This window comes from Sitophilus oryzae, unplaced genomic scaffold, assembly GCF_002938485.1.
Source record: "Sitophilus oryzae breed Bouriz unplaced genomic scaffold, Soryzae_2.0 scaffold_808_pilon_pilon, whole genome shotgun sequence".
In the NCBI taxonomy this organism is placed as follows: domain Eukaryota; kingdom Metazoa; phylum Arthropoda; class Insecta; order Coleoptera; family Curculionidae; genus Sitophilus; species Sitophilus oryzae.
In genome coordinates this window covers 666324-685409 of record NW_022147426.1, presented here as the reverse complement: position 1 = coordinate 685409, position 19086 = coordinate 666324, and the positions used below count along the sequence as shown (strand labels likewise).

The window sequence follows — 19086 nt, the reverse complement described above, 5'->3', positions numbered from 1 at the left end:
ATTATTGTAACACAATATCTGATCAATAAATAATCTTCAGTAAATAGTTAGTATTAAAAACTTTGATACCCTTGGAGAAATGAAGCCTTAAAATTTTTACAGCAATTTCATAAAATTGAAAATATTTCAAAAACGGTAAGGTTTAAGTGTGATAAACCTTCATCAAATTTACCTTTATTTCAATCGTAGAATCCAAAAATGGAATAATATACAGGGTGTTCCATTTAAAAAATACAACTATAATATTTATAACTTATTGGGGACACTCTGTATCGTGTAAAAATATTTTTAAATTGTAGCTCTAATAGTCCTTCAAGGATCCCAGAACTTACAATTTGTAAAAATCTAATCGTTTAGCTACAATACTCCGTGTCGTATGTGGTGAACAACCCTGTAATCCCCAACTTTTTTTTAGGACATAGCTCACAAAAGACGAGTATTTACAGAGGTATAAAATCCCGCCATTTCCGCCATTTTTAATTCGTCAGCTGAGCCTTTATTTATGGCTCGAGGTATTTCCGGTATTTACACGATATGAAATTTTACGCCATCATAAAAGTTAACTTAATATCTCTCTTAAGTGCTTATCTATAAACTACAAAACGCCGCGAAATTATGGAGTGACTTAACCCCGAAGCCGTGTTTCTTGACAGAAGAAAATTGAATTTTGTGTTGACAATGTCTCGTTTACGTCGGAATATTCTAAAAATATTGTGATGAAATATTGAAAAAACTAATGGAAACCGCAAACAATTTTCTGAGGGATTTCTGCAAACTTTATATATCAGAATATTTATATTAAAAAAATTTAAAGTTACACAATCTTTAAAATATTTTAATTTTATTACATATACTTAATATCTTTTTCTATTTAAAAAAAACATATATTAAATAAACAATCGGTAAAAAAACTTTTAAGTTAAACGGTTTTATCTTATGTGCACTGAAAACTAGAAAATAATAATAACAATTAGGTATTTTGAACTTCTAGTTCAGAAATATTTTAGTACTAGGCAGAATAGCGTTTAGGCATATTAGACTAAAATAAAAACGTGGGGCCCATTAACTATTGCTGTAATACTATCTTCTATACTAAGTGTGGATTGCATCGACTTACTATAATCGTAACTGGAGATTTTGACAATCAATAACCAGCCGTGGCGGCTTCACCAGCGAACGCCGAGCTCATGATCTACCAAAGTATAAAGATATGCTTTGCCATAGGCAGGATTTCGGAGGGGCCTCACGTTTTTATTTTAGTCTAATATGCCTAAAAGCTATTCTGCCTAGTACTAAAATATTTCTGAACTAGAAGTTCAAAATACCTAATTGTTATTATTATTTTCTAGTTTTCAGTGCACATAAGATAAAACCCTTTAACTTAAAAGTTTTTTTACCGATTTTTTATTGGTTTATCTCAATAGCTTTATTTTTGTTGGAGATATTCTCTTTTGAAAAAGACACTAACATTTTTCCGTAATTTTATTTATTTAAGAGATACTAAAAAGTGAAATAATCTACCTACAAATTGCTTAAGAGATAATCAAAATCGGTCCACTAAAACACAATATTGTAGAATAAAAACTCTTTTTGTGTAACGGAAGCATTTTATTTACAGACTTTTTTTACACGGAAATCAAATAACTGTAGCAAATAACGATTTTAATTTGGGAGCAATATCCACATCAACGCATAAAATGCATCCCTCGTGAAGCAATATCCATCCTGTTAAACTTACATCGGCATTGTTTACGGTTCATCAAACGTACGATAGCACTAATACAGTTGGCTATCAACGTAGAAAACTCTGCCTTTCGGATTTTTCGGAATGCTGGCATCATTCGAGTATTTTTCCTTTCGCAATTTCTCGTTTTCTCTCATTTTAATCCTGAAATTTAATCAAACATTTAACAAAAACATTCTCTACTTTATGTTACATAGTAAATTAAAATTATAGAAAATTCTGCGTGAAGAACGATAACAATAAAAAAGAAAAATTTATTATAATCTACACTTACGGGCACGAAAAACGCGCACCTTAAAATTTTGATGTATTTTAAAGTTTTTTAGATTTTGTTCTAGTGCAGTGGACCGATTTTGATGATTTTTTAAGCAATTTGTAGCTAAATTATTTGACTTTTTGGTGGAAAATTTTAAGGTTGTGAAAAATTTTAAGGTTTTCGTGCCGGTGAGTGTAGTTCGATGCAAGAAGAACATTTTGTAAAATAAAAACAAACTAAATAATATAATAAGTATACTACTGACTAGCATAACACAACAATTAAATTATCGATAACTATAAAGTAACTCTTAATTCGTGGTTTTAATTTCTTAACATACAGGGTTGTTCACCACATACGACGCGGAGTATTGTAGCTAAACGATGAGATTTTTACAAATTGTAAGTTTTGGGTTCGATGAAGGACTATTAGAGCTACAAATTAAAAATATTTTTACAAGATACAGAGTGTCCCAAATAAATAAAAAATATCAAAGTTGTATTTTTTTAAATGGAACGCCCTGTATATTATTACATTTTTAGTTTCTACGATTAAAATAAAGGTAAATTTGATTAAGGTTTATTACACTTAAACCTTACCGTTTTTGAAATATTTTCAATTTTGTGAAATTGCAGTCAAAATTTTAAGGCTTCATTTCTGCCAGGGTATCAAAGTTTTTAATACTAAATATTTACTGAAGTTTATTTATCGATCAGTTATTGTGCTGCAATAATAAAAATTGTACTACCTTATACAGAGTGTCCAAAATTTTATTTTAAATAATTAATATCTTTAAACGGCAATAACTTGTTTAATTTAAATGGAACACCCTCTATGTTTTATGAGAATCAGATACACAATTTAATTATCTATCAAATTGTATTATACCGTTTTTTACCTATCTCTTCAAGTTTCCGTAGGAAATGCATTTTCTTGTAATTTAAAACTCATTTATCAATATATATACCCATGGAATACTGACATTTTAGATTATTTTTAAAGATGTACCAAATTTTTAAAGAGTACAGATACTAATAGTTTGTTTGTTTCATTAAAAATTAAAAAGAAACTGTTTAAATATTTGTTAATGAGGACCAATTAATATGATTCCAGTATTCAAACTAGATTAATTGACTGTTTGCGTTTATTAATAATAATTACTCCAAATACTAAAAAACTGAATTTTGTATGTGTATTAGACAGTGTGGTAAAAAGGAACACCTTAAAAATAATATTTCATTTTTTGACAAATGCTTATTTATAACAACAGACAACAATCAATTTTCATAACTTATTATTATATTGATTTCTGATTCAAATCCACATTTATTTAGAATAATTTTTAACGAACATAATTAAGTATGTAATTAATTAGTATTTGAGCGGAAATAATAGTGGTATATTTAATTAATGGTATACTCTTTTATAAAGATTTAAATAGTTTTCTTTTTGCATATAAATGGGCTAGTAATATTTTCATTTTGCTAAAAACGATAATATTACTAGCCTGTACATTTTGTACCTTTGTTGCTTTAAAAACAATCTAAACTGTCAATATTCCATGGGTATATTGACAATTTATAATGAGGTCTAAATTAGGTCTATAAATGAGGTCTAAATTATAAGAAAATGCATTTTATACAAAAACTTGAAGGGATAGGTAAAAAGTGGCGTAATACAATTTGATAGACAATTAAATTGTGCATCTGATTCTCCTAAAATATATAGGGCGTTCCATTTAAATTAAACAAGTTATTGCCGTTTAAAGCTAGAAATAATTTAAAATAAATTTTTAGACACTCTGTATGAGGTAGTATTATTTTTATTATTACAACCCAATAACTGATCAATAAATAGACTTCAGTAAATATTTAGTATTAAAAACTTTGATACCTTTGGTGAAATAAAGCCTTAAAATTTTGACTGCAATTTCACAAAATTGAAAATATTTCAAAAACGGTAAGGTGTGGTTATAGTGTGATAAACTTTAATCAAATTTACCTTTATTTTAATCGTAGAAACTAAAAATGTAATAATATACAGGGTGTTTATACCATTTAAAAAAATACAACTTTGATATTTTTTATTTATTTCGGACACTCTGTATCCTCTGTATATATGTAAAAATATTTTTAAATTGTAGCTCTAATAGTCCTGCAACGAACCCAAAACTTACAATTTGTAAAAATCTAATCGTTTAGCTACAATACTCCGTGTCGTATGTGGTGAACAACCCTGTATATGTATATATAATATATGTTAAGAAATTACCTGCAACCAATATAAAATAAAACTCTCAACTCAAACAATTTTTTCAATTTAAAACGTTACGCTAGAAAGATTAATGGTAACTCTCGCTAAATCAGAAAATTATTTTTCATTCTAAAAACGTTTATTAAATTTCGATGCAATTCATATTATGATAAATTGTGCAGTAACTACCATTAATATTAATATACTCACCAATTTGATTTAAGCTGACGGATATTTGAAATATATTCGTCAAACTTGTATAATTCCGTTGTACACTTAGATTCGATTTCTTTTAAATTGCTTTTATCCAATAAGATAGATGGTTCTCGATGAACCGATGTTGAGGAGGGTTCCTGTAATAGATTGGATTTATAAATTATTTTCTTTGCGTAAACATTAAGAAGAAATTAACATTTTTTCCGAAATGTAACAATAATGTTGAAAAATAACACACAGTTTGGTTAAATTCTGTCAAACGACTATATTTATTCTTAGTCTATCAATTACAACTGGACACAGGCAATAAGTACTTCCACATTTTGCTTTCACTAGGTGCTATAATAAATATTATACTTCATATTAATATAATTCGAATTTTATGCGGACTAAACCGCGTGTAAAAACTAGATATTTATATTTATCAAGATATTTACCATAACACAGAAAATGTAAATTTATCATAGAACGAACGTAATATGTTGGTAAGTAAGCAATTCCTCTAGGCGTTATCTTTAAAGGGACTGTATCCCTTTCTTGCTTTTAGCTATTTTCTCGAGAACCGTATGAAATCCTGACGTTAACAAGTTTGTCCCAAGGGGATCGTCACACGAATCGACTAATCCTCTCAAGTTTAAAGTCATTATAGCACAACAAAATAATTTTGCCCCAGGTGATAGCGTCGGTTACTGTTACAACTGAGATTAGTGGAAAACTTAAAAAAAAAATAATCTAAAATTATTTCATGTAACGTCAGTTTTTTAGAATGCCAAAAGGTTTTTAAAAGACGCATCTACTAAAAAACTAAAGTTTTTTCTGATTAGTTATTGTTAGGCTTATTAATTAGTATTTTTTATAGTTTCTTTTGTGTTTTAAGATTTTTTTTTTAATTTTTAATTTAAAACAACTTTTTTCTCAAAAACAAATTGAACATAAAGGCACCTAAATATGGAATAGTTACTCAAATATGGACCAGTATAAAACAAACACTTTAAACTAGTAGTTGGAACTATCGAATGAATACTATCGAAACATTCGATAGTTGCAATTCATTCGAATAATTCGATAGTAAGAAAACATTCGTTGAAAACTATTCGAATAAAAATTATCGAATAGATCCGTCATCTGCCTTGAAATATTGTATTCTAGTAATTCGGCAGCAAAAACCATTCATTTATAAAATTCATTCATTTATGAAATTCATTTATTTGTCAGGATCGATTATAATAAAATATTAACTGAATTTTAGTTGTCGCCCGGCGACGTAGGTTTCTTTCCGAGAAACCCGACAGCGGTCGGTGGCAATGCTATGAAAGAAGCCGGCATCTTTGATTTTTGCAGAGTCAGATATAGATAAGGACACATTATTTTTTTTATTGAGGTGCTAGTATTTACACAGAAAATACATTATGAAGGGCGCTGTTGCCATATTTTGGTATTAGTTGATATTAGCAAAGAATATTATTGTTTGGCTTTAGTTAGTTAGGGATAGTATGTCTATATATTCTGCATTTTTTTTTATTAATATTCTGTTGTTACACTGCAATAATACTTGTTATTTTGGATGTAAGAAAATGATTTTTAATGTTTTTAAGCAAAGACTGGTTTAATAAATAATAATAACAGCAATAATTTGTTATACCTATTAACAACAAAATTTAAAATGATTTAATATAAATATTTTTTTTTAGTAGTAGCAAAATATAAACAACAAATTAGATGTCAAAATTATTTATATTAGATCCTATTTAATAATAATTACAGAACTAATTTGTTATATTAACAACAAATTTTAAAATCATGAAATATAAACATTTATTAATTTTCTAAGCATGTAGTGTAATGGAACGAAAATATAAATAAAAAATTAGAAATCAAAATTATTTATATTAGGTGCTTTATATTACTATTTAAAAATTATATTTACTTTTACTGGCATTTACTTTAAAAAATAAATGAAATATTTCTTCGCAAAAAACTACATGTAAGAGAATTAGCATAAACAAAATACAAACATCGTTAATTTTTTTTTTAAATTTACACGTTTAAAACTTTCATTTTAATTTTCTCACCCCATAGTTTGAGTTCGATAACCATTTACTTAACCACATTACTTAAATATGATTATTAAGTTCAACTAATTCATATTATTAAAACATCTAAAATACAAATATGTATTTTTAAAATTAATTCAAAGTTCATATCATCTCTCTTAAAAATTGCTACTTCTCAAAATTTCCCATTAAAAAATAGACCATATACCATATAAAATTAAATAATTGAAAGATCGGACTACGGAAAACCATACAAATTTTCGGAAAAATTTTGACCACCTGCACATGCACACAATCGTCAATAAATAAAATTAAAAAATAACTACTATTTTAGTATTTTAACTATTTTAATAAACGCAAAAATAGCACAGTATTTATACGGCGAAGTTATAAAAATTTGGAAGAACTAATAATGCCATACTGACGCATACAAAAATCAAACGAATACTAAATTTCATTTTTCATTTATCAAAAGCATTCGATAGTCGTGGCGCAACGATAACCATTTGGTCGCACGGCGAGGTTGTCACATATGCTTTAGTATACAAATGAATGAATGATTTTATTCGAATAAAACCATTTGATAGTTGAAATCATTCATTCATTAACCATTCGATAGTCTAATTCATTCGATAGTTCCCATCGCTACTTTAAACTAATCAAAACCTAACTCAGATTTATTTCAGACAAGAAAAGGTCTCTTAAGCAATCAAACAAACATGTAATCGATGCGTTGTCATAAAATGCAATATTATTTAAACTATATAATAACCTGCACGTGAGTATACGGATGGAAAAAGATTAAAAATCACAGTCTTTTACGATTAGGCGTATTCGTTTCCGAAAAGTGGCGAAATACCTACCCAGAGACTTTTTCTTGAAATATCTACACAGAATATTATAACGTATTCTGTTGGTAAAGTCTGTAAAACGAATAACTTTGAATTTGACAGTTCCCGCGGGCTTTCCTAGTGTTAATTTTATTAAGCTAGCAACTTGCGGCCATGCTGATGCAATGCCGTCTCTAATAGAACAGCCACGGAGCGAATTTTATGACGTCACGCTAGTTGGATACTACGGATTAATAAATATGTTGTAGAATACATGGAAAACATAATTATTCCTCGTATATATAATTTTATGGATTATATTCGACACTATTTTTTTCATATGACACAACACTGATGAAGGCTATAAACGTTAGCTATAACGTTTTTTTTTAAACCAAAAGAAATAATGAAAACTTAATTAGCGTTTTTCCCGAACCTAAATCCCAAGAAAATCAAAAATTCTAGAATAATTTTACATATAAAATGACAGCGATCTTTATTTCATAGCCATCGCTGACGCCTTTTTTTCTATGATATGGTATTATTTGCAAATATAATTTTGATGCTTTCAAAATATACATATAAATTTTGTGAATGCAAATAATAATATATCACTATTAGTAGATATTGAATGTTTTTTGTTAAATTAGATCGATTTTCAAACCCCAAAATTTAAAATATATTTTACATTTTACCCATTATCTTATGTACCTATTCATTATTTGTATATTGTAAAACATTTGCTGCATTTGTATGGTTCATAGTTTATTTGCCAAAGTATTTATTACTAGAAATAGGTATATGTATTGTATTTATTAACTGTATATTATGTATATTTCATGTATACTATATCATTTTTAAAATACAAACCAAAAATACGAGGAATAATTATGTTTTCCATGTATTCTACAACATATTTATTAATCCGTGGTATCTAACTAGCGTGACGTCATAAAGCTCGCTCCGAGGCTGTTCTATTAGAGACGGCATTGGGCTGATATTTAGAAATGTCAAAAGCTGATGACATTTTCTTTTGTCAATTATGACATTTCGTGTCGATTTTTGCAAGAAGAGGAAGAACTGTCACTTGTTTTATTATTTTCCTTTTCTATTTCACGAAAGTAAAAAGAGTTACCTATCTGATTCGTTCAGGCACTCATTTTAAAGAATATCAGTAACTTTTTGGACAGAGGGATTTGATATTTGCCATGTTGGTAAAAAATAACCGTCAAAATTCAAAGTTATTCATTTTATAGACTATATCAATTCATGTAACGGTAATTACTAGACGTCTTTATTAGCCAACCAGATAATTATGTCACTGTCAATTACTCGTCGCCATTATCGACAGCATGTCAACTGAACTTCAGTCCTGCCCTTTGGTTGTCGGCAAGACAATGAACGCCTTCGCCGTTAAGCTGAGACTCAGACGTTAATTCGATTAAAGCGTCAGGATGATCGGAGACGAAAATTAAAGGGCGTCGAATAGCACGCAACACGAGATTGCTATGGCGGGGTTGCCTAATAAGAAAAATATTTATAAAAAAAATATAATATATCAGAATTTTAAGGTTTCCGTTTTTCGTGCCGGTGAGTGTATATTTACATGTTTGTTTTCTTAATCATGAGATATAATATGCATTTTAAAATAAGCAATTAGTTAAGTAGGTATTGGACATTACTTTATAAAATATAGCAATAAAATGCGAGTACGACTGGCAGAAATCCTGCTTTTTTTACTGCAGCATAACATAAAGAATATTTGCTTCGTGGTGCATGATGCTTTATCTATGCTGTGGTTGCGGTCAACGGGAACTTTTATTGCTTGATACTGTTTTCAGAGCGACCTAGATCGAGCAAAAGATACCGTAATTTTGTCGTTGGGCAAAGCGTTCCATTTTGGTTGCAAAAAATAGTTTGAACATGAGAATGACAGTTGTTTTTTTTTCTATTTTGAATTTACAAGTAAATTATATTCGAGTCCACTGGACAGATTTTATAAATAAAATAATAAATATTTTGGGAATACCTTCACTGATATCTTATCATGAGATCCGGCACCGTGCCTTTCTATTTCCAAAAGCTTTTTCTCCAAAATAAGCTGCTCCCGAAGATAACTGATGAGATTCTTTATCTCGTATATTCGATGAACCAAAACAGATTTTTTTCCTTCGTTCTCCCCATAATTATATGATAGTTCCATTTCTCATGTATTTAAGTGCCTTACTAAAACTAAAATTTTGATATATGGTTCGCGCTTGACAGCCTATGTGACATAAATGTCTTTTGGTCACCTGCACATTTACCTTAAATTTCGTAGCTATTATTAACCGGTACCGAAATAAATCGATAAACAAAAAAAAATCTAATTATGTTGGTAAAATCATGAAAAACATAATTACAATGATAAATTACATTTTGCAGGACGAATTTTACAAAAAAATACAGGGTACTTTAAAATCTACTAAACATCTGCCATCACTGGTGTGAAGATTACTCACGTAAAAATAAGATTTTTTTTATATCAACTGTTTATTTTATCATATAAATTATTTTTTGTCTATTCACATTCCAAACATAAAAGGAAAATGTAATTAATTTCAAAGAAAAATGACAATGAGTTATAAACTTAGAATAGATAAAGGGGCTGTGAGAACGTAACATTTCAAAACCAAATGTAATTAAATTTATTTGTGTAATCCCTTGTTCTCTTAGTCTAGGGAAGATTATATTAAAGGCTTAATTATAATTATTAGTTAAAATCGTCCCGTCTGAGTTCAAGTTTTGATTTATGCCTTTTATTCAAATCAGCGTTCCTAGAATGAACTGTGTATTTTATAGACGATGCCATTTGAATATATACCTAAAATTAAACTTAGTTTAGTTATAAAAAATCGAACATTAAACTTATAAAAGACCTTACAATTTTTATCAAAATAATTACCGAACACAATATAATCAGTACTACATCAAAAAAGAGCTTCTTGACTATGACGGAACTTGGTTTTGTGGTCAAGCAGCACAAGATAAAGTAGTCGTTAATTTAAACCAACCGATTTTATATCAAGCATTTTAATAATATTTTGCTATACTTAGCTACTGTACAGTGTAGCTTTCAAATAAGGCAATTTGAGAAAGCGCGACGAAAAGTAATATTTCTCTAATTTTACTTGACAGGTAAAGCAGAAACTTTCTTTCTCTATCTGTCAACTTCGTGGTAAAGTTTTACATCAGTGCAAACTAATACGCGCGCTTCGAAACTCTCCCCTATAAAATCTTACCTGTATACGAGAGAATTACTGTTAAACTTTTCAAATATCAAAGTTTGGTTATATCTATACATTAGAAGAGTTGCTGACGCTTTCGCTCAATACACGTATGTCCGCATAACTTTGGAATAACTCAAATATAATTCTGTCTGATAAATGTAATTGCAAGTTAAATTAATTTACAGGGTTGGAAAGATATACGTTTATTTTACAAAAAGAATTTTGTAAAATAAATATTAACACTTATATACTAATAAAAATAAATATCAGGTAAAATATAAAAATAGACTATAGAAAACAAAAGGACACAGATTTGTTCCAGATGATTCTAAATGGGTTAGAGAAACAGGTATATTTTTACTATGAATGTGGTATAGAATAATTCAGTATTGAAACTAAAAGAATTTCGGACATTCATTGTTTTTATTTATTTTTTTAACACAACGTTTCGGTTTTTCATACATCTCAATTCACAAAATGATTCCAACAGATTTACGATTGAGAAAGAGAAAGAATTGTGTCGTTCGTTTCTAGATGTCCTTGTTAACAGAAATGGGGGATCTATTAAGGATTCTGTATACAGAAAATTTACACAGACAGCCTCGGTTGACTACACCAAACTTCTTCACCGGTGAATGCCTGGCTGTAGTATAAAAGCTGTAAAGCAGTAATTTTAGGAATTAGATTAGATTACACTTGATAACAGTCAGTGATCGTTATGACCGAAACGTATTAATCAAATAAAAAATCGGTAAAAATAACTAAAAAACGGTTTTAACTTATGTGCACTGAAAACTAGAAAATAATAATAACAATTAGGTATTTTGAACTTCTAGTTCAGAAATATTTTAGTACTAGGCAGAATAGCTTTTAGGCATATTAGACTAAAATAAAAACGTGGGGCCCATTAATTATTGCTGCAATACTTTCTTCTATACTAAGTGTGGATTGCATCGACTTACTATAATCGTAACTGGAGATTTTCACAATCAATAACCAGCCGTGGCGGCTTCACCAGCGAACGCCGAGCTCATGATCTACCAAAGTATATAAAGATATACTTTGCCATAGGTAGGATTTCAGAGGGGCCCCACGTTTTATTTTAGTCTAATATGCCTAAAAGCTATTCTGCCTAGTACTAAAATATTTCTGAACTAGAAGTTCAAAATACCTAATTGTTATTATTATTTTCTAGTTTTCAGTGCACGTAAGATAAAACCGTTTAACTTAAAAGTTTTTTACCGATTTTTTATTTTCTAGTTTTTAGTATTTAACGGAAATGCCTACCGAATATTCCTCATTCTATTTAATTCATTTAGTGCATCATTATTGCATGGTTTTACCTGATAATTTATTACAATCTAATTCCTCAATATATAGCCCTTCCAGAGACTTGACTCGACTTAGAGCCACGTATGCTTGCCCTTCCTCAAACAATTTTGAGCCCAAATACACTACTGCATGGTCGACTGTGCTGCCCTGCATTTTATGGACGGTGGATACCCATGACAAAATTAAGGGTAACATCCTTCTTTCAGCCGTACCATAATTGAATTTTGCTGGAAACTGTATGGCTTTCGGGTGTATAACGTGTATGCCGTCTCTGCCAAAGTCCATCCAAACTGATGGTACATCTGTTTCGTACATTTGGGTTCGACGGAACTGAGGCCCAACAATTTCTGTAATGTGGCCTATAGCACCATTTACCAATCCTTTTGTAACGTCAATGTTGGACCGCAACATTTTCACAAATTCATCACCTATTTTTTTTTATCTGTCCTTCTAACGTCACACAATCTTGGACACGACTACTCATGCCCTCACCTAATACGCCATTTTGTAACGACGTCCATCTTGGATTTTAAATTTTGTCATAATCACAGTATTCTACTAGTGTAGCCCTTTCATTTGATACCCATATTGAGGGGGTTGTGGAAAAATATGAAATCCGCCATTTTGTACCGGCGGCCATCTTAGATTTACAATGTTATTGATATTACTATATTGTATTGTCATCGGAACTAAAGGTGTGTACCAAATTTCAGATCAATCTGACAACAGGAAGGTACTTAAATTTCAATTTCTAATTTTGACCCAAACAAATAAATAAATACCGTACGGGTCGAGCTAAATAAAACCGTTTAAAAATAAAGACAATGGATGTTCGAAACTGTTTTAGTTTCAATAAAGTATATCTTTTTCTATGCAGCCATACTTGTGGTAAAGACAGAAAAAATGATGTTTCCCTAGAGATAAATACACTATACCTATTCTAAGTCCAATTTAAAATATTTCTTTCATTTTAGTTATTGATAAAAAAAAATAATCAAAAACTCATAGTAGTTATCTGTTTTCAAAGTTAGTATGTGTATCCATCAATAAAGATCATTATTCTGATAGAGTGCAATTTTCGTCTAATCCGTTCGGAAATGAAAAAAGGAGAAAATTGAGGCTCCTAATTGCGTCACAAAATGCAATATCCGCCGGAGCCGAATAGTTTTCTGAAGCGTCTCCGGAACGAAGGTTATTATCTAGAGAAATCATGAATATCATTTTGTCCCAGTCAAACTGGAGCGGTGCCGTTTAATTTCAAATTTTATTACAGTTTGCGGTCTCTTTTTCCAATTTATCGTCGAGTTTTTAATAGGATTTTAGACTGTGACGTAATTATCGTTCGTATACAGGGTGTTTCAAACATATGTCATCTCTCGTGAGGAGATTGTGCTCGCGTAAAAATAAGATTTATGTTTCATATTGTCAAGGATGTCCCCCGAGCCAGTGATGATGTTCGTCCATAAATATAATATGTAAGTACATATATTTAGTTTTATAATTATTTCATTATTCGTAAATTAATTAAATTAGTTATTAAATTGAATCGTTTATTATAATTATTTTCCAAGGACCTACAAAATTTTGCTAACAAGAGAAAAGAAGTCTCTAGCTACGAAACAAAGCAGCATATAAAAACCAAATTTTATTTTTACGTAAGGAATCTCCTAACGAGAGATGGCACGCGTTTCTTGAAACACCCTGTATAAGTTAATGTTATTTATGATTTATTTACTACAGTAATTCGAACTAATAATTTTCTGATAGAAAATTAATGAATCTTATATTTTCGTGCAATGCTTACAACCCATAGACTTAAAATAAAATATAGACTGAGCATCTCATTCATAAATAGCTGGAACATGCGGTCAGACAATGTCTTGTTATTGTTGTGTTATTGTCTTAGGTTATAACGAGTGCGACACGAGCGATAGATAGGTTGTCTCTGTCGTAACGGTCGTTCCCTGACGACTCTGCCGAGAAACACAACACTGTCTTTCGTTTCTCAAGTACACCTGAACTCTCCGTATCATAGCCGGGTATTTTTTTTATTTTAATGAAGCTATAATTAAATTAAAAATATATCGTATTTAAACTTTTTTATATTTTATTAAGATTTAGGATAGGTTTTTTAAAAAAATTTAGAAAAAACGTCTTAGAGTCCAAAAAGGATAAAAATAATAAAATACACGTTATAGAAGAAATTTTATAATCGAAATTACGTAATTTTTGAAATTAATAATAAATTATTAATTTTAGTCAAACATTTACAACCCCTAATATTAATCAAAATAGGATCTATTCCACAGATAAATAGAATCGGCGACAGGGAGAGAAAAACAAATATGATTGTTGTAATTTTTTTCTGGTTAAGTGATGTCTTATTATGTAAATTAGAGAAAACATAAATCTGTTCCATTAATGCAAGGAAGGTGATAGGAAGTGGATAAAATGAAAACTACATTTATTTAACTCGGTACTGTCTTTATTATACCGGGTGCGTCCCAAAAGTGGCTCATCCCCATAATTTTTTTATATTTTCAAATAAAAAAACAAGATTTAGTATGTTAGTATATGACATAAATTAGGATTGATTGACGCATTTAATTGTTTTTGGTCACTTCCTGTTTCACAGGAAATAACTATAACTTTTAATTTTTAAACGGCACCCTCGGTACATGACACTCTGAATAAAATGACATATCATATGTCAACTTTTGACATTTTCGCATATGGTTTAATTGTAATTGTATCACGCGGTTCATAACGACAATTTGACTCGAAATACCAAGTGTGTGGTATCAATATATTCATAAAAAAATGCTTTTTCCAAATATGCTAATGAGTCACCCTTGTATCGTTTGAAAAAATTGACATATGTATGATAAAAATACGATTTGTACATCTTTTAACCGGCCTAGACAAAACACGAAACCCATTAGACGATCAAAACTATTTTTTCAACGCTCCTTGATTAAAACTTAGTGTTTTTAACAACACCATGGCACCCTGGATTGAAATTTAAAATACGATTTGTTTTTAAGCGACAATGTCAAAAGTTGACATATGATATGTCATTCTATTCAGAGTGTCATTTTTTATCGAATAAAGTAGCAATATACCGAAGGTGCCTTTAAAAATCAAAAGATGTAATCATTTCGGTGAAACAGGAAGAGACCAAAAACAATTGAATATGTCAATAAATCCTAATTTATGTCATATACCTACTAACATACAAATCTGTTTTTTTTTATCTGAAAAAATAAAAAAGTTATAGGGGTGAGCCACTTTTGAGACGACCCGGTATATTAAAAAATATTGTTTCATAATGTAATATCATTTTAAAATTCTTGTATGTTATTTTAGATTCTCAAGATAATTTTAGAATAAACCGGAATATATTTTTAATAAAAACATTATTAATTATTAACAGGGTTATAATTATGATTTTGTTACAATGTAAGTAAGTAAATAATGTAATGTAAGAGAAAAAATTCAGATTTTACATTTTACTAAAATATTATCTAAATAAGCGCCTTTCTACAACAACGCCACTGACTCCTAATGGGTAAATTCAGAGTTGCCTACCGGTCGAAAGTCGTTCAAGACTTAAATGGATTATTTAAGTCAAATTTCTTGTAAATTTGGCACTGGCGAACCATATTTTATAGTTCTTGAACAGAAAAAGTCAATAAAATAAACACTTTAGGACTACAAGCTAAGAAAATGCGTTAATACAGCCGGGGACGTAGCGGCAACAAAGCTTTACCGCACACGTGCGACGCGTACTACAAGGTAATAAATGAATGAATAGGCTCCCTCGCCACTAATCGGTGTTGTCATATTGTAAAGAACTTATCCTTTTTAAACAGTATCCGACTTATAATTCAGTAGTATAAGGACTATTTAATACATCTATGGAATATTAAAACCTACTTTATTAACCTGTAGTATTAATATCTCAATATATGCGTATAACAAAAAAAAAATATTGATAATATTAAAGACGTGACAACATAGGCTGGATGAGGAAGGCTCGGTCGACTGTACCCAGAAGTAAACATGTGTACAAAAAAGATTGTGTGACCGCGTTGAGATGTAAATAGTGTAGTCTATATTTTATTTTAAGTCTATGTTACAACCGCTATTTCAATATTATTCACACTTGCATAACTCACATCATTCTCATCTTTCACACGCATTCCATATCACACAGCTTCTCAGCTTTACCTCAGTGGAGCACTAACGTAACATTACCAAGCCATTCTGTCTCCAAATTCCCCTTCTTCCCGAAACAGTACCCATCAATCAGGAGGTTATAGAAAACGAAAATTTTAGCGCAGACGGCAATTTCGAGGTGACCCTCGCAACAAAAGCTACCATTTACCATCAGGGTCTCGTGGAATGGAAGCCTCCGGCGATATACAAGTCGTCGTGCGAGATCGATGTCGAATACTTTCCATTTGATGAGCAGACATGCGTCCTGAAATTTGGTAGCTGGACGTATGACGGGTTTAAGGTAAGAAGGATTGATAGGAGACTTACGGGTTATAGAAATTCTAAACGCATCTATACAAAAACCTCGATTTTTATCTAATAATCAGTAGTACCTTTTATAGTAATCAAGGAATCAGAAAATACGTTTAATAAATTTCGAACTTCTTAACTATTATGGCCTTTATAATTTATATAGAGTGTGTATCAAACAAATACAATAAATTTGGTTATACAGGGTTGTTCACCACATACGCCACGGAGTATTGTAGCTAAACGGCTAGATTTTTACAAATTGTAAGTTTTGGGTTCGTTGAAGGACTATCAGAGCTACAATTTAAAAATATTTTTACAAGATACAAAGTGTCCCAAATAAATAAAAAATATCAAAGCATATTTTTTTTAAATGGAACATCCTATATATTATTACATTTTTAGTTTCTACGATTAAAATAAAGGTAAATTTGATTAAGGTTTATTACACTTAAACCTTACCGTTTTTGAAATATCTTCAATTTTGTGAAATTGCAGTATAAATTTTAAGGCTTCATTTCTCCGAGGGTATCAAAGTTTTTAATACTAAATATTTACTGAAATGTATTTATTGATCAGTTATTGTATTGCAATAATAAAAACTTTACTACCTTATACAGAGTGTCTAAAAATTTATTTTAAATAATTACTAGCTTTAAACGGCAATAACTTGTTTAATTTAAATAGAACACCCTGTATATTTTATGCAAATCAGATGCACAATTTAATTGTCTATCAAATTGTATTATACCATTTTTTACCTATCTCTTCAAGTTTCCGTAGAAAATGCATTTCCTTGTAATTTAGAACTCATTTATCAATATACCCATGGAAGACCGACATTTTAGATTATTTTTAAAGATGTACCAAATTTTTAAAGAGTACAGATACTAATATTGTCGATATAGTTCGTTTATTCCATTAAAAAATAAAAAAAAAATGTTTAAATATTTGTTAAAGAGGACCAATTAATATGATTTCAGTATTCAAACTACATTAATTGACTGTTTGCGTTGATTAATAATAATTGCTCCAAATACTAAAAAACTGAATTATGTATGTGTATTAGACAGTGTGGTAAAAAGTAACACCTTAAACATTATATTTAATTTGTTGACAAATGCTTATTTATAACAACAGAGACGTTCATTTTTATAACTTATTATTATATTGATTTTTGATTCAAATCCACATTTATTTAGAATAATTTATTAACGAACACAATTAAGTATGTAGTTAATTAGTATTTGGGCGGAAATACTGGTGGTATATTTAATTAATGGTGTACTCTTTTATAAAGATTTAAATAGTTTTCTTTTAGCATACAAATGGGCTAGTAATATTATCGTTTTAGTAAAAACGATAATATTACTAGTCTGTACATTTTGTACATTTGTTGTTATAAAAACAATCTAAAATGTCAATATTCCATGGGTATATTGATAAATGAGGTCTAAATTATAAGAAAATGCATTTTCTACGAAAACTTAAAGGTATAGGTAAAAAATGGTATAATACAATTTGATAGACAATTAAATTGTGCATTTGATTCTCATAAAATATACAGGGTGTTCTATTTAAAGTAAATAAGTTATTGCCGTTTAAAGCTAGTAATTATTTAAAATAAATTTTTAGACGCTCTGTATAAGGTAGTATAATTTTTATTATTGCAACACAATAACTGATCAATAAATAAACTTCAGTAAATATTTAGTATTAAAAACTTTGATATCCTCGGAGAAATGAAGCCTTAAAATTTATACTGCAATTTCGTAAAATTGAAAATATTTCAAAAACGGTAAGGTTTAAGTGTAATAAACCTTAATCAAATTTACCTTTATTTTAATCTGCAGAAACTGAAAATGCAATAATACAGGGTGTTCCATTTAAAAAAATACAACTTTGATATTTTTTATTTATTTGGGACACTCTGTATCTTGTAAAAATATTTTTAAATTGTAGCTCTAATAGTCCTTCAACGAACCCAAAACTTACAATTTGTAAAAATCTAATCGTTTAGCTACAATACTCCGTGTCGTATGTGGTGAACAACCCTGTAGATATATGTATAGGATAGTCCGAATTGTATTCAGAATACTTCGGTAGCACATTCTACCGATAAAAATAAATATAAAAAAGTTTGTATAAATGTATGTCTTAAAATCCTTCGTATCGGATACAGAGTGTAGAAGTTTTCATTTTGATGTTGATTTTTTCCAAATAATTTCTGAACATCGCCACGAGCAACCGATTTCAAGATACGTGGGATAAACATAGTCAGTACATGTCATTATTGACAAAAAATAAACATGTTGACTAAATAGTTATTAACTGAAATGATAATAAACTTAATAACTTTTTTTTTTACTAATCATGAATTTTTCTAGAAGAAAAATCGATAAAACGTGTCTTTCGAATCTTTGGCACAAAAACATTTCAAATTTGTTATTTCAAACTAATGACTATCCAGTCAACCTGTATAATCTTTGTCAATTATAATATGTATTCACTATTTCGATTCCAAATCTTGAGAACTATTACTCGTAGCGATTTTTACCAAGGGATCTTTTTTTCGTAAAAAACGGTTAAAATCTATCTATCGAAT

At 29.4% G+C, this 19086-nt stretch overlaps 2 protein-coding genes across 2 annotated transcripts in view; one reads left to right on the top strand and one right to left on the bottom strand.

Moving 5' to 3' along the window:
- LOC115888877 (acetylcholine receptor subunit alpha-like) overlaps positions 1–19086 on the top strand; it is a 164666-nt gene that overhangs the window by 106960 nt on the left and 38620 nt on the right. Inside the window, exon 4 of the mRNA XM_030908745.1 lies at positions 16293–16473. Coding sequence (XP_030764605.1) covers positions 16293–16473 — 181 coding nt within the window. The remainder of the gene's footprint in view (positions 1–16292; positions 16474–19086) is intronic.
- LOC115888740 lies at positions 1586–9635 on the bottom strand. The gene is made up of 3 exons (XM_030908574.1): positions 9383–9635; positions 4464–4606; positions 1586–1888 (listed from the first exon to the last, which is right to left on the bottom strand). Exons 1-3 carry the CDS (start codon positions 9554–9556, stop codon positions 1777–1779), a joined length of 429 nt encoding a protein of 142 aa, XP_030764434.1. The 5' UTR covers positions 9557–9635; the 3' UTR covers positions 1586–1776.

Bases quoted from the DNA above. Each gene is read 5' to 3' on its own strand.
- LOC115888740 (XM_030908574.1), bottom strand. From the start codon at position 9,556: ATGGAACTATCATATAATTATGGGGAGAACGAAGGAAAAAAATCTGTT. The intron at 4,607-9,382 runs GTATTCCCAAAA...AATCTATTACAG, and splicing joins ATGATAAGATATCAGTGAAG to GAACCCTCCTCAACATCGGT. The intron at 1,889-4,463 runs GTGAGTATATTA...ATTAAATTTCAG, and splicing joins CGTCAGCTTAAATCAAATTG to GATTAAAATGAGAGAAAACG.